The sequence below is a fragment of the Ruditapes philippinarum genome, unplaced genomic scaffold, assembly GCF_026571515.1.
Source record: "Ruditapes philippinarum isolate M1 unplaced genomic scaffold, ASM2657151v2 ctg1256_1_1_1_1, whole genome shotgun sequence".
In the NCBI taxonomy this organism is placed as follows: domain Eukaryota; kingdom Metazoa; phylum Mollusca; class Bivalvia; order Venerida; family Veneridae; genus Ruditapes; species Ruditapes philippinarum.
This window is the reverse complement of record NW_026857905.1, coordinates 107,277-129,156: the sequence shown is the minus strand read 5'-3', so window position 1 is coordinate 129,156 and position 21,880 is coordinate 107,277. Positions and strand designations below refer to the sequence as shown.

At 33.0% G+C, this 21,880-nt stretch overlaps 1 protein-coding gene across 15 annotated transcripts in view; it reads right to left on the bottom strand.

The window, feature by feature from the left end:
- LOC132751471 (serine-rich adhesin for platelets-like) overlaps window positions 1-21,880 on the bottom strand; it is a 92,982-nt gene that overhangs the window by 9,427 nt on the left and 61,675 nt on the right. For 6 of the 15 annotated variants that reach the window (XM_060741626.1, XM_060741635.1, XM_060741628.1 and 3 more), the window contains 9 exons: window positions 18,509-18,613; window positions 17,027-17,080; window positions 12,239-12,374; window positions 8,508-8,710; window positions 7,340-7,988; window positions 3,776-3,970; window positions 3,063-3,196; window positions 1,335-2,693; window positions 615-647 (listed from right to left, as the gene is read on the bottom strand). In XM_060741626.1, the coding sequence (XP_060597609.1) occupies window positions 615-647; window positions 1,335-2,693; window positions 3,063-3,196; window positions 3,776-3,970; window positions 7,340-7,988; window positions 8,508-8,710; window positions 12,239-12,374; window positions 17,027-17,080; window positions 18,509-18,613 (2,868 nt within the window). Of the gene's footprint in view, window positions 1-614; window positions 648-1,334; window positions 2,694-3,062; window positions 3,197-3,775; window positions 3,971-7,339; window positions 7,989-8,507; window positions 8,711-12,238; window positions 12,375-15,564; window positions 15,589-17,026; window positions 17,081-18,508; window positions 18,614-21,880 lie in introns of all 15 variants that reach the window. The other 9 variants (XM_060741639.1, XM_060741630.1, XM_060741638.1 and 6 more) reach the window with 4 other exon arrangements.

Here is a 21,880-nt window from a genome sequence, read left to right as displayed (position 1 = left end):
AAGGATATAAATTTACGTTAGACCATTAAGTAACCATTCTCCACAAATAATCAGGAATGTTGAATTCAAGGACCCAATCATAGTTGCCTGACAAGTACAAGGTGCATTGCATTGCAAAAGTATCCTCTTTACAAATAATACAAAGTTTATTGTCCGGCAACTTAGTACGAAAATGTTTAGAAATATCAAAAATGCCTGACTAGTAACTAGGAATGTCATTCTAAAAACCAGTAGCCCATTTTAGAATATTGTTTTATGTTGCAGTACAAGTAACAAAAGATGTTGTTCTGCAAATGTGTACCATCTTAAAGAAACAAGTTAAACTAAATCACTAGTCATTAATCCCTTCCTTCATTCACATATAAAAGAATGATAAATATATGTACTTACTTGTATATCAATTTTAAAGATACTGAAGTAGAACCTTGAAATATTGCAAATATATATTTGTATGTATTCCTTTTCTGATAATATTTAATCATAAAGCTGATGCAAAACAATGACTTGAAAGAAAATGTGTCAATGTTCCCACTTTGCTCGTGCTAACTGTAAGAGGAAGCATAGATTCACACCACTCCCAGCACGTGCATTATATGACGTACGAAGCCACCTACCATTTCATCAGATAGATCAATAAAGAAATCATCCTGCAGGTTGTATAAAATGTTACATTATTATATTCATATATAGTATCAAACTTTAACATATCTCTGATTAACTCGTTACTGTTAATTTCTGCTTCTTAAATTTTGGCTGAAAAAAGCTATGATTCATTAATGTGCAAAGGAGTTTTAGTTAAAGACAGATTGTTTATTTAACCCAAGAAAAGACACCTTAGGCATTATATTCTGCTAAAATATATATATAAAGGCACTTTTGACTAATTTAAATATTAAGCAGTGCTCAGTTTTCTTACTTCACTTATTAGAATACTTCATTGCAAGGTACAAGAAAACCGAACTTAACGTCTTTGCCCTACAACATCAACATTTGCATAATATCCGCAAAAGAGAATACAAAATGCATGCACAGTGCTGTTTTTGGACACAATATAACATAACAGTGGGATTGATGATGATCACCATGACAACATTTCTGTGTTTGTGAACGATTTTAGCAAATCTAATTGCCTGACACACACTATGCAGCCAACCACAAACACTGTACCACAAAAAGCACAATAATCAAATGTAAATGATCAAAATGGAATTAATAAACATGATTTTAGTGATTGGGGTTTAATGTGACTAACTGAATAAACTTTTTGAAAAATCTTGTATGTATGTGAAGTAAAATTAAAAGAAGATATAGAAAAATAGAATGGCCATATTTACCTGAGATTGTGAAGAACCTGTATTTGGTCGGAAATTTGACCTTGGTGTGGTTAATGTATTCCAGTACTTTTTATCCTTCATCACATGGCTTTCTTTACCATCTGTCTTTTCATCTGACCCTCCAGTACTACCAGCACGAGTGGCAGATGATGATCTACCTTCTGCAGCTTTCTGAAATTCTCGGCCTGCAGCTCGTCCTAATGACCTTCTTATCAATGATGAGAATGAATTAGATCGAGTGAGAGAACTTTTACGTTCACCAATATCTCCATCAAGAGATATCCTATCTGGATCATCTTTGTTGCCAGCCAGTTTCTTTTTCCGCCTCAGGCTTCTGTTTAGTAAACTATCCCTATATGACTGAAGTTTTGCTTTCAATGATGCAAAACTTTCACTAACTGCAGTTTCACTATCACTCGAAGACTTGTCATTTTTGTCCGTAGGCAAAACATCACAGGAATGTGTTCTTTGGAATTTCAAACTACTTGCACTATCAAAGTTGGATCGTGTATCATTCTCTTCAACTCTAACACTCTCCACTCTTTCTAAAGAAGAAGTTTTCAGAGGTATTGATACATGCCCCTTCTCAGCAGGTCTTTCTATACTCAGTTTTGGTCTCAGTCTAGGTTTAACCCTCACTGAGCCGACGACCAAATCACTGTTTTTACTCACCTCCTCATTTTGCACAGAATTAAGCACATCAACAGATGAACTTCGACCAAGTCTTAATGAGGAAGTTCGTCGAAAATGTCCAAGTGATTCTTCTTCTTCTTGATTGCTAGAAGACAGTGACTTAAGTAAAGCATTTAGTTTTTCTGATACAGATGCAGGAGAGTTGTCATTTTGTGTTGCATCTGTTTCAACATTTCCATTTCCTTGCGAAAAAGCATTGTTTTTATTCTCCTTAGATACTGATAAATTTTTACCATCACTAGATACCTGCTTTGCAAATGCCTGCAAGTATCCTTTTGAATCAGATTTTTCAAACAGTTTTCTTTTTTCTTTCACAGACTCTATAGGAGGAACAATAGCTATATCTTGAACCGCGTAAGATTCATCAGGAGGAGGTGGTATAACTAAGGAAGAATACTGTTCATCTAATGCTAAACAACCAAGATCTATTGTCTTACTCAATCCTGCATTTTCAAATTCCATCCCACCATTTTCCTGCCCTCTCATTGGTCCATTCCAGCTGGTACCCAGCTTATCAGGATCAGCAGATTCCTGCATGTCTTTGGCATCTGATGTGGGTGGGGGTTGTAAAGTAAGTTTGTCAATAATAGCGTCAATATCATCATCAAGAAAATCGGGACAATGTCCAACACTGACTGACTTTTGAACTGGGGACCTTTGATGACTCTGAAATATCAACCAAATCTTTAAACAAAACAAAAAGGTATACTTTTAAGACCCATTATCACACTTGAATTCAATAAATGGAACTTAGCAACTGAAAGACTACAGAAGGTTTATTTCATTACAAAAACTTTTGCAGCATGGCCAAGTGTTTAATGACAAGTAATCTTAGGACCACAAGCCACTTGGTTCAAACCCCACCAGGGGCAAGCCCTTGTTTCCTTGAGAAACATTACATACTTTTCTCAACAAGAACAGATTTGAGTGATTCTATAAACTTATAGCTTCCTACACAATCAAACTAAAATAAATTATGTATTAACTTCATTAAATCTTTCACATTTGAATGCCGTAAGCCTTTATGTAACTAACCTGTAGGCTTGAGGGCCCAGGTGAACCATCCCCGGACACAGTTGCCATTCGGTGTAGTTTTGGATGACCATTTTGTTGCTGACTAGATGAGACTTCTTCTTCAGTAGGAGGGAAAGGAGGTAGTAATGTTAAATCTGAAAAGACAAAAACGTTGTATTAGCATTTAAATAACCTTCACATTTCTTAGATAAAGTGAAGGAGGGAACGATTAATATTTTAAAGATATAGTTTTATCTAACCAACTCTGTTCAGGTGGTGAACATTTTTTTCAAGCTTTTTCTGGGAAGAATCCTAGGTCCAATATATATGCACTGACGGGTACCTAGATTAGCTAAATAGCTACAAACAGGGAAAGGTATACATCTGTATTTAACAAGCATTGTCAATAAGACAATGTGCTCGAATATTCCCAGTGCTTGACAGTATGAAAAGGGGCCTAACTCTGAAAAAGGTAAATCAGAGTTATGGGAATGTGCTCATCATATTAGATAACCTTAGTTGTGTAAAGTTTAAACCAATACCCTTCAGTTGTTTTGTAGGTACAAACTTATGTTAAAAAATGAACCAAACTATGACACTGATGCTGACGCTGACATGAGTACAATAGCTTTCCCTATCATTAATGTTAAAAATATAAACTCTGTACCAAATTCTACCAGAAAACAGTATATGACAACTTATCCTGCAAAATATAATAATAATAATAAGCTTACCAATAATATCTGGATCTATATATATCTCATTGTTGGCAAACATTCTCGGGTCATACATGGCATTCTGAATCTCCAATGGTAACTGGTCTGGGTCAAATGGGCCAGCAAAGCTACTGTCTACATCTGGCAGAGATGCAGAAGAACTTGGCGATTCTGGTGCAGTTGCTGAATTATAGGACGGATCTATCAAGCTACCTGTAAGTAACAAAACATAGAGGCTGTATCAATCTAACTAAACATATAGGACGGATCTATTAAGCTACCTGTAGGTAACAAAACATATAGGCTGTATCAATCTAACTAAACATATAGGACGGATCTATTAAGCTACCTGTAGGTAACAAAACATATAGGCTGTATCAATCTAACTAAACATATAGGACGGATCTATTAAGCTACATGTAGGTAACAAAACATATAGGCTGTATCAATCTAACTAAACATATAGGACGGATCTATTAAGCTACCTGTAGGTAACAAAACATAAAGGCTTGATCAAACTAGCTACCTTTATATAACAAAACATATAGGATGGATCAATCAAGCTGCATGTCTAAACGAGCCGCATGTAAATAACATGCAGGAACGGCATACAATGATCAGAAAGCACAGGTGTGCCAGCTGATTTTCGTCTGCTTTGGTCACATGGTTAAGGGTTAAAGTAATAATGTATAAACTGACAGAAAATGTATTTACATTGTAAGAAATTATAAACCATTAAAATAGGCATTGAAATATATTGCAATATATCAACTAAAATTCATAAAATTCTGCATTTTTTAATAAAAATTTCAAATAAGTGTACCAAAATTTTTTTGGAAAACTCATATTTTAAACTGTCAACTTTTCTCAAATAAGTATAGTGTAACTTCTGAAAATCGAACACCTGTGGGACTAGCCAAAATGTTAGGAATTTGGAAGTTTCCGGAATTCAGAAGTTCTGAATAATCTTGACAAGTAGAAAAATTAGTTTAACATTGAACATCAATTGTTTAAGACATGATGAAAAATATAGGAAGCTTATTAAATTCATTAAATGGCAAAATTATAGGACTTTTAAAAAGTTATAACTACATTGTGTATTAAATTTAATTATCATCTATAACTGAATTTGTTGATACAAAAGCATTATTTTGTTTAACCAGCTAATAATAAACTGTATTTTTTTGTTTTTCATAACAATATTATACTTCCATTTTTAATTTTTCACTCTTTAATCAAGTGTTTAACATGCTTGACAGGTTGTGATTGTATAAGGTGTCAAGATAAATGGTTTCTGCTAATTGGAAGATACTGTCATTTTGAAGGTTTTAAAATCTCATTTATAATATTCCTTCACACCTTTTTCAATTTCTGGATTTTGGAAGAAAATTTGAATTGCTTTAACCCAAATTTTACAGGAAAATTGTTCGGAATTCAGAATTTAGAAGTTCCGGAATTCAGGGAGAAATTTCGGGACCCTGAAAAATGTTCGGATTTCAGAAGTTTCCGGATTTTAGAAGTTCAGGAATTCAGAAGTTACACTGTACCATATTAAATTACATATAAATATACCTTATTAAATATAAGCTTGTAGAACCTAGGTACTCTTAAGCTGGATGAAATGCAATAATTAAAGGTTTATTTTGATAGATTAGGTCAGTAGCAACATTTTGTGATTACTTATAATGGTGTAGAAATCTAATGGTAAATAATCTGTTTTGTGAAAAATATAGGAATAAATATGTGGAAAAGGTGATGGCTAATTGATCTGTAGTTACTCTAAGGCTTTGTTAGTTCAGGAGATACAAATCTATGATAGAATATTTTCATCTAATATGAATTAGGGTATTGGTAAATAGGGAGATTATTGTTATAATGTTAAAGTTTGTATAAATTATGCAATATGTATGGCTGCTTTTCCTTAAGTCGTGGGTTTTCCTTGAGTCGTGGGTGGGTTAAAATCGTAAACGACTTTTTGTATGGTTAACAATGTATTTTGAAAGTCAATATTTCTTATAATTTGTTGTTAAAAAGTTGTAAATACTGTAATAATCGAATCATTTGGCCATTTGTAGGGATTGTTTACATTTTTTGACGACAACAACAACCTACTGGTTTCCGGTATTTGGAACAGGCGCGACTAAATTTCGCGCCAAAATTGGGCCCACAGAAAGTCTCACTGAACTATTACTTGAAATATAAACCAACACTGGGTCATCGGCATCATGATATCCATTATCGATCCATTATCAATCTTGAACAAAATTTTAAAATCATTTGTTGTATCTCCGTCTTTTTATAACTTAAAGTTATGTTTGTTTATAAAGCAAAATTAAGGGAATATGATACATTTGAAAACCACATAGCTTTATTCAAATATCATTTGCAATTGCTACTACAATTTTGTTAATGTAAAAAGATTTTGAAGGCAGAATGAAAGTTGCCCTGATGTTTTATTTTAAGTTGATTACAAACTTTAATAGCTCTTATTCAGGACTGTTTAGTACCGAATAAATTAATCAAATCTGACTCTAAATCGCTAAAGATAGGAGGCTCTAGTCATATAATGATGTTTAATAAATTGGTAAAGTAACTTGAAATAGTTCACTGAGACTTGGCCAATGTTTTCTTGCAATACTGTTGACATACATGTTAGCCACGACTCAAGGAAAAGCAAAATGCATATGGATGCAAAATGGTACCTATATAAAATGGGCTAGATAATCGGAAATAAATCTTAAGAGATGCATAAAAGATCATGACAGTGCAAAATACAAATAGTTAAACATTTTCGGGTAATTTCAATGCTTGTTCGTGTGACGTCATCATACGTCACTGGTCTATTTTTAGAAATGCCCACGACTCTTGGTAAATAAAGCATACTGTTTTTTTGTTTTTTTTAATCTGTTTTGTGAAGAATATAGGAAAAATTATGTGGAAAGGTGATAGATAATTGATCTGTGATTACTCTAAGGCATTGTTAGTTCAGGAGATACAAATCTATATTGGTAAATAGGTAAAGTTTTGTTATAATGTTAAAGTTTGAATAAATTATGCAATATGTACTGTTAAATTCCCAACATTGACTTACCATCTGTGAAAAGATGAAGAAGTAAAACATTGTATTGATACAATCTTTGATTTGATAAAATACTTCATTTGTTTTTATTAATTCATATTTTCTTCAATCTCTATATTAATATAAATGAGATACACCCAGTTTTGCACTACTCATTTCATACCATTCTATAACATTGTTCTGAATTCTTACAAAACTACTAAATTAGCAAAGACATTTTGTTTAAGTGTATACAAATCATTTATATTATAAATGATAAAGGGAAGAGGTAATATCAGACCAAACAAGAATCTTCTGTGGCTTACAAGATACTTTTGAAAATACACTTTATCTTTAGAATTTAAATTCAAATTAACTAAAATTACTAAGTAACCAATTTCATAATTTTCTTAGGTAAATATCTGAATGAAAAAAAAAATACAACAAGAACAAACAGCAGCTTATTTTGCATGCAGGATAGTCTAATAATTCAGAAATATTTTGTTAGTGTTGTTAGTACTTACTGAGGTCTAACTGAAGCTCAGAGTGCCTGGCAAGTTCTAATCTACCTGATTGCAGGGCATCTGTGGGAGTACCCGGGGGTGTATCCCATTCATCATGCTCCTCCTCTTTTCCATTGCTCCTCCTCTGATCTTGTATACTGTCTTGTAAACTAGATAGATTTCTATCTCCCTCTCCACCTACACCACTATCTGTGTCCGAATTATTTCCACCAATGTCAAGTTTCCTGTTTTTACCAGTATTCATGTACTCAGCATACTGTGTGTCACTATTTCCTGAATACTGACCATTTATCTTCTGAGAATCTATTTTAAATCTACGAGAATTTGCTTCCTCTTCTTCGTGACCTGCAGACTGTCTTTGCCTTTTTCTATCTTGTGAAATAAAATTAGGTTTATGTTTGGTCTCCATTGGTGACGAGTCAGTATCAGAGGTCATACTACTGGAGGTATCACTAGAAATAGACTCTGAATCCTTTTTATCTGGCTTCTGCACAGCCTCTGCAGGCCTTGGAGATTCTATTTTTATCACAGTTTTCATTGGTTCCCTGACAGGGGAAGTTACTCTGACTGACGGTTTCTGATCTGATGGTGGAACAGTAATTTGTTTCACTCCATCAACTTCTGTAGCTTCATTAACTTTTTGCTCTGACTGCAATACACAGAAAGTTGATGAAATAATTTAAAACTTCATTTCTATCTGTTTTGAAGTAAGTCTGTTTCTTCATTCTTTCACCAGATAGAACAAATACTATTATCTTAAAACTTTAAATGCTAAAAAAACATTATATCACCTTACCAACTTCGCTGGATAACCAACCAGTAACATAACCAACTTCTCAAGTAAAGTCATCTCCTACTAATCACACATAATTTCTGAATCAGGTGTGAAAGACAACTGACCATTTGACTCAAATAATGAGATCAATCATCACTCAGAAATTTTGCTGTACCGGAGTACGAATCAATTATTCCTGGGTTACTAACCCAATGCCCTCCCTATTAAACAAAGTGGGCTGACTGCTTAAACATATAACTATGTTTTATGCAATCCTAAAAAAAATCTTAGTAATACAGATTTTTTGCAGCAAAAAATACTTTATTATTCTGTTAAATCAGTTAGAAAATTACTATCTTACAACGTGTCCATCATATCAAAATGACTGCATACCTTGATGCCGAGATCCTGCTTCAGTTTACTGATAAACTCTTTGTTGCCCTCATAACCAGGTGGACCCCTGGATAAATCCACAACACGTTCATTCTCTCCCTCTTCCCCCTGATTATCTTCCTCATCTATTGTCATGGAAACAATGTCATCAGGGTAACTCCATGGAGCAGCAAACACTGTGTGCTTACACTCATATGCTGGAACTGGGGGAAAAAAGATGTCAAGATGTAAACAATAAGCAATATGGGCAAACCGTGATCCAACCAACAATTTCCTGCTTGACTACATAAGGAAAAGGGACAATAAGAATAGATGGGCTAAATAGAACTGTATACTTTCTCTAATTTGTTTAGTTTTTTTTTTTTTTCATTGTTTTACATAGCAACAACACAGTATAGGTCATATGGCAACTTTCCAGCTTTACTGGCGGAGGATTTTTAGACCTCAGTTGCTCTTCTGTTCATTATTTCAGGCACAAATCACTCCATAATTTCTGCTACCATTTCAGTTTGGCATTACAACAATCAAATGAATCCCAAAATTGGTCATCATGTACAGTACAGATATCGAGGAATGTGCAAATTCCTGCGAGTATCGAGTAATCTCAAAAAGCGTGACTCCGAGTGGATTATAAATTTCTCGGGTGAAAAAGAGTGACTCCGAGACAAAAACGAGTGACAATTTTGTCCGCGGGACTCCGTGAATCTCGGAGTCAAAAAGAGTGACTCCGAGAAAATAAGACTGATTTGGTACACGTATGCTTTATTTATTTATTTATTTATTAATATAATGCCCTACCTCTAAAATAAAATCCTTCAACGCATGTATTATTTATTCAAAATAACAATGTTGTCGAAAATTCTTCGTTGATGTAAAGTATCACAAGTGAAAACGAAAGTAGACACACTTGATTCATTAATTAATTAAAGGAAAGAATAACCGATGATTTCCCGCAATTCCCGTAACGCGCAGTGTCAAAAACCTATTTAATTTAGTATTCTAAAATAAGAAAATATAGATCGTATCGATTTATTCAGGGAATAGACATATACACACATATATCAATTTGCATACAAATGTATATATAAAAACACACACATAAATGCAACAAATATAATTATAAGATTAATTAATGAGTATGTTCCCTAGGATTGCCCATTAAGCTAAAAGCTTATTTCCAATGGGGTCCATTTACTGTAAAATTGTTACACTAACTTACATAATAATAAATGAATTATAAAGAAGTTAAAATAATGAAAATTTTCAACAATCAAGACACATTTTTCAATATATAATACGACAAGTACATTGTACAACCACGTGCTTAGGTCGATTCATTCCATTGACATACTATCGTAAGGGAAATTATACTTTGTACCAGAACTGAATAAAAAAACAACATTTTCTTTAAGACAGTTTACAAATTATTCTTCAGTGAAATGCATCTGCCTTGGAAAGTAAACTTCTGAAGAAGGTAATTTTATACTTTTAAGTCAGGCTTTTAGATAAATTGGTACCAGTTACATAAATGATACCAAACTGATTTCCATGTGAAGTACATGTACGTCTCCTTTTAATTGTTGGTTGATAAAAAATCCGTGAAATACGAGATGTAATACATCATTCCATACAATGCACTAGCCAAAACAGCGACACCCTATGTCGGCATGTACAGTCCTGCTTTTAATATTAATGTATTAATTTATTTTACTATTGCTTTCAGAACAATATAGTTCTAACAGAGTTAAGAAGTTCGATCTGCTAAGCAATTCTACCGATGTTGGCAGCACAAGAAAGGACATCATTAAGGAATTCATTTATGAAATTCTACCGATGTTTGCAGGGGGAAAACAACAGGCACTGCGTCGTCTCAAACATAAAACCATGAATTATAAAACAGCAACAAGAAAATTGAGATTGGCAGTGATTTTTAAAGGCATCCCGGTCTTTTTAAATCCACATACGTACATGTACAATGCATGCCCGCTTTCTGTGACGGTCAAATATGTTCATATGCTATAATAAAAATATTGTTTTATCGTCTATGAACAGTACATGTACGTGAAATCGGAAGTAGAATAATCTTTGTCAAAACTGTTTTTTTTTAATTTTTATAAAATGACATGATATAGATGATGTACACACCATAAACAAATAAAGCAAAAAGAAAAAGAAAACAAGCAAATAAAATGATCATTTTATTCTTTGCTGTTTTTATTTTTTGTCAATCTTTGTAAAGCTGATTACAGGTGAATGAATTACGGGAGCAGTGCACTAGGTAAGTTGAACGGCCTCTGTCAACTTGTTAACTCCTCTATAACTTGAATTCCTCCATAATGCCTGAAATAAAAAAACAACAACAAAAATCTTAATTTATTAATGATCATCACAAGACAATTTACTTTTGATTCCAATATCAACATACATCTACATATGACTTTGATAACAGAATGAGATCGACAGATTTTTCGGAGCTATTCTTGGAATAAAATTACAACAATATATTACTAACATGCAGCTTTATTTAGAAACGATTAGGTTAACAACAATATATTACTAACATGCAGCTTTATTTAGAAACGATTAGGTTAATGTTAATTTTCAAAAATTATATATAAATCAAGTGTCTTCTAATTAAAATCAATGTTAAAAACGGCGGACGTGACAAGTTGACACGTAACTAAAATACATGTAAACAATGGATGTATGAAGGAACGTACATGCATCATGACAATTTTTGAAACTATACAAACCAATATAAAAGTTGGGAAAGTCAATTTTTTTATGTGCACATGTTATCAATGATTAAAATATTAAGAAGATCGAAACTCATTTTCCACATTGAAAAAAAAAACACAATACAATATGTGGCACCTGAAATAAATTAGAACGGCACGTTATCGGTATTTGATGCAATGCATTTAGAAACATTTACATCTAAACAAAAATACGATGATGTATAAATAAACATACAAAAAATATAGAAATTTCATAAATTATAACTACATAGATTATTTTCGTCAAAAGGAAGTTGTATAGCTTTTTTTCTCGAGGAACTGTCGCAGTGATTTAATTGGACAAGACAGACATTTAAGATTAATTAATGAAGTTTATATAATAAATTCAATTCTTAAAGAAGTATAAAAAAAAGCTGGGCCGTTATTATATGGATTATTTTAATCGTTTTTTGTTTTTGATAGAATTTCGGGTTCCTGTAGTTATTGCTACTGACCTAATTAATCGGGATAAAATTAAACTTGAGAACTGATGACGCTTGCGGTAGTGATTTTTTCTAATCAAATGTACCTTTCAACTGTTTCAGGGTAAATTGAAAACAACAACGGTAAAAATCATCTTTATTATTTTCGAAAAAAAATTAAATTGCACTTGCATTTATTTACACCAGCTAGACACCGACACGGAGTTACGCGTTAATTTTCTCTCGGAGTCACGCGCTTTTATTTTCGTCTCGGAGTCACTCTCATCACACGTTTCTCACGCGGAGTCACTCGTTTTTATGGACAAATACTCTCGCGGAGTTGCGAGTGTTTTCCTCGATCCTCCGAGGATTTTGCATATTCCTCGTTATCTGTACTGTAATTCATATCCCATTCTGTAACATGCTTCTCTAATAATTTGATCTCTTTGAAACAAGCAATTGTATATACGCTTTGTTCACGCTTTTTTAGTCTTAAAATATTCTCTGTATATGACAAAATGAAAATACATACTGTCCGGATCATTGCTTTGCCCTCCGGCATTTTTCTGCACCAGGCTACCATTGGGATCTACAAATATCTTGTAGTATCCGTTCACCATACTCACAAAATTCATGGCATCCTCTTTCAATAGACCAAGATTTAATGTCTGTAATCAAATAAATAAATAAAAAAAATATTTTTTATTCCATAGATATCTTTATGACAAACATTTTCTATTTATTTAACCAAAAGTTCAACTTGAAACAACTTGAAATGTAAGAAGAAACTGAAACATAAATGAATAGATCACCATTTAGCAGTTTTTAAGATTTCAACCCTTAACCTGCTGGTAATGAATCTTTGTTGTAGAGACATTGGCCAGTGTGCAGACTGACAAGGCTCTGTTCTGTTTGTAACTCAATTTTTGTATTATGATATTGACATTCCCTTAATATTCAAATGGACTATTCAATTTTAAATCTGAGCAAATCAATTTCACAAATCTAGCAGGTGCAGGGTTAAAAGCTATGGTACAGTACTGTCTACTGATAGAAAAGAAAAACTTTTATTATCTTAGATTCAATTTAAGTTTAGGTAAATTTTCAGAATAAAATATCAATTCAAGTAAAAGTTGAGTTTATCTTGTTGCATTACAGAAATGATATAAAATCTAAGATTTTCTATTTCTTAACATAAAAAAAAATGTAAACTGTTATCGTTTTTAAACTATATGTATTAAAATCTTTTGAAAAATGGTCATTAATATATAGATCAATTTTAGTTCTTTAATGCACAGAAGCAAATAATTCTCCCATCATAATATCAATAACAAAAAAAAACAGATTTCATTTACCCTACCCATACAACATTTGCTTTTTTATTTCTTTTAGTAAACCATCAAAATTGGTTATAATTTCAAATAACCTTGGACTATTCATACATTTCTATCACATTACTCACCAAGTCCTGTAAAACATAAATTATTTCCTATATCTCTGTTAAATCATGTTGAACAAAGGTTTTAACATTAATCATTAGTAAACATAGTAACAATATTATATGATTAAAATTGTAAGAAGTGTGAGGTTAAATACACTAATTTATTTGTCTTGTGCTCACTTGTGAGGTGAGCAAAAGCTACATACTATAACCATTTTAAATTTCTTCAAAATATATTATATTATAACACTTTAAACCATATGAAATTATTAAAGGGCAATTTACCAGCACAGAACCAGTTTTATAAATGACCTTCACCATAATATTATGTCAGAAGTTAAAATCTCATCACTTTTCTTTTTCTTGTTTCTTCTATTTTTTCTTTGGGTTATTTCAATTCTCTTTAGACAGCACAACAAATTCTAAATTTCAACATGCACTCGAAAGTTATTGGGCCATTTTTTTTTTCGTTCTAAAACAGTGGGCCAATATTTGTACAGATAATTTACCCTGCAAAAACTTTTTCAGTATGGAAACATAATTTTCCATATATTGATTCCACATCTGACTATGAAGTTATAAATTCTAACAACATTTAGAAACAAAATGGTTATTTTCAGACCATCATTAAACAAGAGGGCCATGATGGCCCTGAGGTCGCTCACCTGTATATAGGCCCCCCCAACCCCCACCCCCCCCCCAACGTTGCAGGGCCAATTTATCCCAAGGGCTTTTATTTGCACAAACTTGGTAGACACCCATAAGAAGATGTTTCATGCTAAACATCTAAGCTCTAGCTCATTGGGCTTTTTAAAAGAAGATTTTTTTAAAGTTTTTACTATACACATATAGTTAAAAACAATGACACCCCTGGTGCTGGGCCAGTTCTGACCCCAGGGCTTTTATTTGAACAAACTTTGTAGACACTTACTAGAAGATGTTTCATGCTTAATATCTAAACTCTAGCTATTTGGGTTTTTTCAAAGAAGATTTTAAGTTTTTGCTATAGACATATAAAGAAAATCAATGACCCCCGGGGCGGGGCCAATTTTGATCCCAGGGCTTTTATTTGGACAAACTTTGTAGACACTCACTAAAAGATGTTTCATGCTTAATATCTTAACTCTAGCTATTTGGGTTTTTTCAAAGAAGATTTTTTAAGTTTTTGCTATACACATATAAGGAAAATCAATGACCCCCGGAGCGGTGCCAATTTTGACCCCAGGGCTTTTATTTGAACAAACTTGGTAGACACCTATTAGAACATGTTTGATGCTAAATATCTTAGCCATAGCTCTTTGAGTTCTTTAAAAGAAGATTTTTAAAGTTTTTACCATATGCATATAGGGAAAATCAATGATCCCCCGGGGCGGGGCCAATTTTGACCCCAGGGCTTTTATTTGAACAAACTTGGTAGACACCTATTAGAACATGTTTCATGCTAAATATCTTAGCTCTAACTCTTTTGGTTCTTTAAAAGAAGATTTTTTTTTTTTTACTATATGCATATAGGGAAAATCAATGACCCCCTGGGGCGGGGCTAATTTTGACCCCAGGGCTTTTATTTGAACAAACTTGGTAGACACCTATTAGAACATGTTTGATGCTAAATATCTTAGCCATAGCTCTTTGAGTTCTTTAAAAGAAGATTTTTTAAGTTTTTACTATATGCATATAAGGAAAATCAATGACCCCCCGGGGCGGGGCCAATTTTGACCCCAGGGCTTTTATTTGAACAAACTTGGTAGACACCCATTAGAACATGTTTCATGCTAAATATCTTAGCTCTAGCTCTTTGGGTTCTTTAAAAGAAGAATTTTTAAGTTTTTACTATATGCATATAGGGAAAATCAATGACCCCCGGGGCGGGGCCAATTTTGACCCCAGGGCTTTTATTTGAACAAACTTGGTAGACACTCACTAGAATATGTTTCATGCCAAATATCTAAGCTCTAGCTCTTATGGTTTTTTAAAAGAAGATATTTAAAGTTTTTTCTTCCGGTTGCCATGGCAACCAGAGTTCTGCATGGAATTAAATTCTTTGAACAATTTTTAAAGGTGACCACCAAAGGAACATTCCTGTGAAGTTTGGATGAAATTGGCTTAGTGGTTTATGAGGAGATGTCATTTAAAGTAAAAGTCTACGGACGGACGACGGACGGACAGACGACGGACGGACGCCGGACGAAAAGCGATCACAAAAGCTCACCCTGTCACTTTGTGACAGGTGAGCTAAAAAAGGTTACTTGCTATATCTTATATAAGAAAAGAGCATCTTAAAACAGGTATGATGAGACTTTAACACATATTTGTTTTGTACATTGTATTTTTCTTTTTTCAAAATACATGTAATTGATATTATTAAAACATGAACTGGCCCCAACATCCTTTTTATATACTTCCTAATAATACTATACCCAATTATTGTCTTCTGTAGAATACTATATAGGGAAAACAGGAAAGATATGACTAACTAATTATATATAGAATACACAATAAAGTTTTGAAGAACATATCAGTTGATATATAGGACTATAAAAACCAGTGCAGGATTACACTATTTAAAGCTAGCAGCCAAGCATTAAACCAATTATGGCTATACAGCAGAATATATACCCATAATCACGATTTAACACTATCAAATTAGAGATACTCTGGAAATCTGTGAATGTGAGTTTTTCCAATCTAATCTCGAACTACAAACTTTTACAGTTACAACTTGGTTAAAATATCAATTATTTCCGAAACACTTTGACCACTTTATTGTGAAGCATTAGTCACTGTATTGTGAAGTATTGATCACTCTATTGTGAAGCATTGATCACTCTTTTGTGAAGCATTGATCAGTATATTGTGCTGTTTTGATCACTCTATTGTGAAGCATTGATCACTCTATTGTGAAGCATTGATCACTCTATTGTGAAGCAATGGTCACTCTATTATGAAACATTAATTACTCTTTAGTGAAGCATTGATCAGCATATTGTGCTGTTATGATCACTATATTGTGAAGCATTGACCACACAACTCTATTGTGAAGCATTAATCACTCTTTTATGAAGCATTGATCACTCTATTGTGAAACATTGATCACTCTATTGTGAAGCATTGACCACTCTATTGTAAAGCAATGATCACTTTATTGTAAAGCATTGATCACTTTATTGTAAAGAATAGAGCAGTGATCCTTAAACGGTAAAAGTTTGTTTCATATTCCTTGATTAGATGGGAAAAACCCACATTTTCCAAGTTCCAGATAACATCAATTATGGCATCAAAATGTGTACAACCATAGCCTTGAAAATCTTCCATTTATGCACTTCAAAATGAAATCTCCAGCAATTTGCAGGATTTTATCTCGGGTAATACTTTCATATTGACTTTACTAGGGCAATATAATTTGCAAGATTATAGCCTTAAAAATCATCCCAACTGACAATTTAATATTATTGGACTAACTATAACAATGTCCAGTACAGTATTAACACCTTTATAAACAACCCAGAAGACAATTTTAATATTGGACAAATAACTGAATTTAATGGAAAATGATCAATGTTTCAATAAGTCAAAGAAATTATAGCATTTTTAACAGGACAATCTTCCTCAATATCTTTTGAAAAGAAACCTTGTTATGAGCTTGAATATACAGAAACATGCACTGGCTTTTAAAGACGATAAAGAGCATTTCTAGCTACTATAGTCAAAAAAATAAAACCAAGAGAAGTATCAAATTCATGCAAATAATAAAACATTAATGAAAAAAGAAGCAACAATATTTCGTTTACAAGAGCACATTCTACTAAATCTACTTTAAAACTGAAGCAAGGATATATAAGTTAATCTAGACAAAAAATGATGTTATTTTATTTCTGGTACCTTCTGTTTTTCAATATTATTGTTCTGAATTAGGTTCTTCAAAACTTCTGTAAGCTGTAAATTGTCAAAATGAGTTACAAAAACAGTACACTTGCAAAATAAATTTAATATTATACTGCTTCCTTCACTGTTTTTCATTCATTTGTCCCTTACATTTTTAAATCACATCAACATTAGTTTAGGTAATTTTTCAGCTTTACTGATGCAGAAAAAGTTCAAGATGCCACCAGTTGGCATTATACATGTAAAGTGGCATTGTATAGTTGTTTTTTGTGTGTTTTTTTTTCTATATTTTAAGTAAGGTTGACAATCTAAAGGTTGTATGGGTACTTTCCAGCTTTACTGGTAGAGGATGATCTAAAATGCCCCTTGGTGCATTATTTTAGGGAGAAGCAGGCACCTGAGTAGAACCAACAACCTGACATAAAATAGCTGGGTAGCTTACTCACATGTCAAAATCCAAAGTTCCTGGTAGGATTTGAACCCACAGCAGTGAGAGGTAAGTGAATTAAAGCCAAACACCTTAATCACTCGGCTAAGGAGGCCCCCTTTGCTTTATATAAGAAACAATAAGGAACTTAGTAGAATCACCAATCTTTTTTACAGATCAGCTGGGGTTTCTTAAAAACATTATTACTAGAAATATGAATTGTAAGTTTCTTAACTTTTCAAGGAAATCATATTTATCTTAAGTAAGCATTTCTCAAATCATATCAGGTAGTCCTGTCATCCGCGCAGTCTGATCAGGATCCATGCTGTTCGCTGACAAACCCTATTACAAGTAGGGAAACTGATAGCGAACAGCATGGATCCTGATCAGACTGCGCGGATGCCCAGGCTGGTCTGGATCCATGCTGGTCGCAAACGCACTATGTTGGTTTTGTCATGACGTGGCTCAAATGATTAATTTGACTAAGGGAGTTACCAATATTTGACACAGGCAATAACCAATTTTTGACAAAAGGAGTTAATTTTGTTTTACCACAAAGTACACATCAAATGCCATTCATATATATTCATAATTTCATATTAACAATAGACCAGCTGAACTTCTCAATTTTTGGAATTCAAAAATGGAAATTTGAAGTAATAGCCTGGTCACACGGCACCAATGTGCAGGCTGGCCCAGCTCTGTACTGGTGGCAAGGCTTATCACTTTTGGTTTCAGTGGGATGTGTTAATAAAAAGAGAACTTTATCAAATCAAATGGTAAATATTTACAAATCATAATGAAAAACTCCACTCCCCCTGTAAACAAATCATGCAAATCTCAAAGTATCACATTCAAAGTTGATCTAAAGCAAACAAAAGGAAAGGTAGGGATCTCTTCTGTTTATATGTTTTTTTCTATGATTAATACATGGAAGGGAAATTTATATCAGATTCTGCACTAAAATATAAATCAGAAAAATAGGTCTGAGGTGGATGCATATAAAAATCAACAAAAGCTTGCAAAAGGGAGGTAACTGCAATAAGACCTACCCCAGGTTCATCTCCCTTGACAGAAAGCTCTACCCTATGCATGTTATCTTTGTCCTTGGCCACTTTGATACACTGTATCTCACTAAAGTCTGCCAACATTGACAACTGAAATAAAGAATAAAACATTGATATTTTTCATACTGTCCAATTTAAGTCAAACATAATTATGGTTTCTGATAAATGAAAATACACGTACAAAGTTTTCTCAAATACAGTCTTATATTGGTACTTCTCTGTATAAGGTTTACCCTAGAGAAATCAACTCAGATGATAAACAAATCTTCAAATTCTACTATAAAACTAAAGAATTCCTCCACACCTCTAAACCCTAACTCAAAATAAAATACTAGCTAGCTTTTCCCTTTTGTTTCGAAATAAAAATGTAACATCATTTCCTTGTATTTATTGAATTCACTGTTTATACAAGCAATTCAGCATTATTAGTTAATAAATTAGAAACTTTATCTTTAGCCAATCTTCAAACAAGAGTAGACACATAACACTTAAACTCGCCACAAATACATTTGCTTTTACTAGGGAACAAAAGTACACTGGTATAATTAAAGATTATGAAGAAAATAAAAATATTTAAAATATCTTATGTCTATTAACAGATTATCATTCATCAAATTGTTAGAGGAAAACAAAAATCAACAGCACATATTTCAAGATTTTTTTATTTTGACTTTTTTTTTGTTGTGAAATAAATCTTGCAAAATTTAAAGAAAAAGAAAATTGAACAAAGATTAAAACAACAGTGCACTCTGGGTTTCCTTTATCTGATAAGAGGCAATAATGTCTTGAAATTTATGGGGTAGTATAAATTTTTCCTAGAAGGGTGAACATTTCTTAAACATTAAGGTTAATTAAAAAAAGAAAAAATGTCAAAAACAACAATTTTTCACCAAAAGCACTATTTTTCTTTTGAGAAAAGTGACCACTTTTTCAGTGCCACCCCCATCCAAATGTTACATCAGGGGGTTGCCAGAAGGCGGATGTGCCCCCTTCTGTTTAGGGGGTTTGAAACAGGCCGTAGTCCCCCTCATCGCCAAGAAAATTTTGGACATGTGACAGGCTAAAAATGGCCTCAGATCAATCTTAAGGTAACGTGTAACCAATGCTGAAAAGCCATTTACTCTATCTCAATCCATTGAGAAGTTGCAGCACTTTGAAATCAGTTTAAGGGGAAAAAACAATGCAAAATAGTGATTTTGGCAATTTTGAGACGTCCCCCTGTTGCCATGGTAACAGGAAATTTAAGATTGAGCATGCTGTTACAGACGCTATGGGTGTGCCAAATTTCATCAGTATTGAAGCATTTTCATAGTTTCATAGCAGTTTGAACTTGTAACAGGAGGCTTTTCAATGAAAACGGCCATTTTTCACAATATGCTCATGCGGTAAAAGGTTAAAGGCATGGTGAATTCACTATTAACTTACGCATGGACTATGTTTACCACAAAGCTATTGTGATAACTAAACTTTAATTTTGTTGAAATGAATTCTAAAATAAAAAAATAAAACAATTTCATTGTTTATAAAAAAAATTCAATTGAAAATATAATAAATCATTTTGGAAATTGTATAAAAAGTCTACACCATTATGATACTGTCATCAAATTTTTCAGGGGTCATAACTCTATTGTTATTCATTGAAAGCATGCAAGGCACAACTCCATGATTAATTATAAACAAAATTGTTATTACCCATAAATTATATTTCTGGATTGGTCAAATGATAAGCAAAAATCACTCAACTTTTTCTTCAGATGGTGAAGGAAAAATTATAAAACAGAAGCAACCACCAAATTTCCTTGTTAACCAACTATTATTCTAACACGACCCGCATTTTTCCCTATTGAACATAGAAGAACAGAAAGTGTGTGTTATTATGCAACAGATGCACAGTTTGATGTTCTATATTTAGACATGTGACGTAATCATTATAAGCGTGACGTAACCACTAAAAATCCGAGGCGCTGAAAATAAGTACGGAAACAAATCAGGCACAATTTTGCTTAACATCAAGTACGGCAACATTTATTTGATGATGTCGTGTTAGAATCGAAATAATATATCCAAATCAGTGATTTTATCGCTTGATAACATCACTGTTTTTCGTTCGGATGCGCATCATTATATCACTCGGGCTACGCCCTCGTGATATAATTCCTCGCATCCAAACTCCAAACAGTGATGTTATTGAGCGATAAAATCACTGTTTGGGATATATTATTTCTTAAATAAATTATGGTTGTTGCAAACAAGACTCATTCATTCACGAATAATATATCAATGATTTCATTACATCAGGGCCAAAAAACCCTTCTTTGTAGAGGCCGAATATAGGCTGCTTCCCCAACCAAACTAGCCTCTTTTTCCCAAGTTTGGTCCGCAAAATTCCCCAGTCTTTTGAAATTTCCAATAGAATTTAGAACAAAATTAAATGATTGTGTTGAATTAAGGTCTTTTACTGCCTTATAAGTATTTCCCAGTGCTTTTTGCTTCTCTATTTTGAAGAACTTGTTAAAAGTTTGAGTTAAATTTGAGACCCCTTTTCCCAAAGTATGCCAAAATCACGCTTTTTTTCCCCAAGAAAAAGGCTGAGGCCCCTTCCCCAAAAATGGTGTTTTGGCCCTGTCATCATCAACAGCAACAACAAAAAGAATCATTAATGGGATTTTTTTGTTTTGTCCTATCCTCGATGTCCTAGACAAGACTTAGGCCTAATCTCTAATGTGCTAAAAGCAGATAATCCTATAAGACCATCATTCAATCATTTTTCCTCATTACTTGTATATAATTACACCAGTTAATCCCATTCTAGACTAGCTAAATTCCTTCTATGGCAACATACGTAGGTAAAAAAAAAATAACAACAAAACAAAACCCAGTTCAACCAGGAAAATATTCTAAGAAAGGAATTATCATTTATTTTCCATTAGTGTATATGACCTCCTACAAAGAGTGCACAATAATAGGAAAACATTAGGATTGTCTCTTTAGGAATACTTCTGTCTATTTGTCCTGTTTTAAGACCAGTTAGTTATATATGCAGTGTACATGTATTGTAAACATGTAAGATAATCACGTACAGCGAAAATATTGGTAAATAACAGAAAGAAAATTATAATTAGTTTATACTTATTTATTTATAGTTTGATGGTGTTGAAAGCTATAAGCTTATTCAAAGAGTTTCAAATCTGTTCCTGGAACCAACCAGTTCTAAGCAATAACTGTACAGTTTCTTGCTCATGGAAACAACGGCTTGCTTCTGACAGAGTTTGAACCCACGCTGTCAGCAATCCTTCGATTACTAGTCACGTGTTAATCACATTAGAACTATTTTTGATTTATGGATTTCAAGATTTT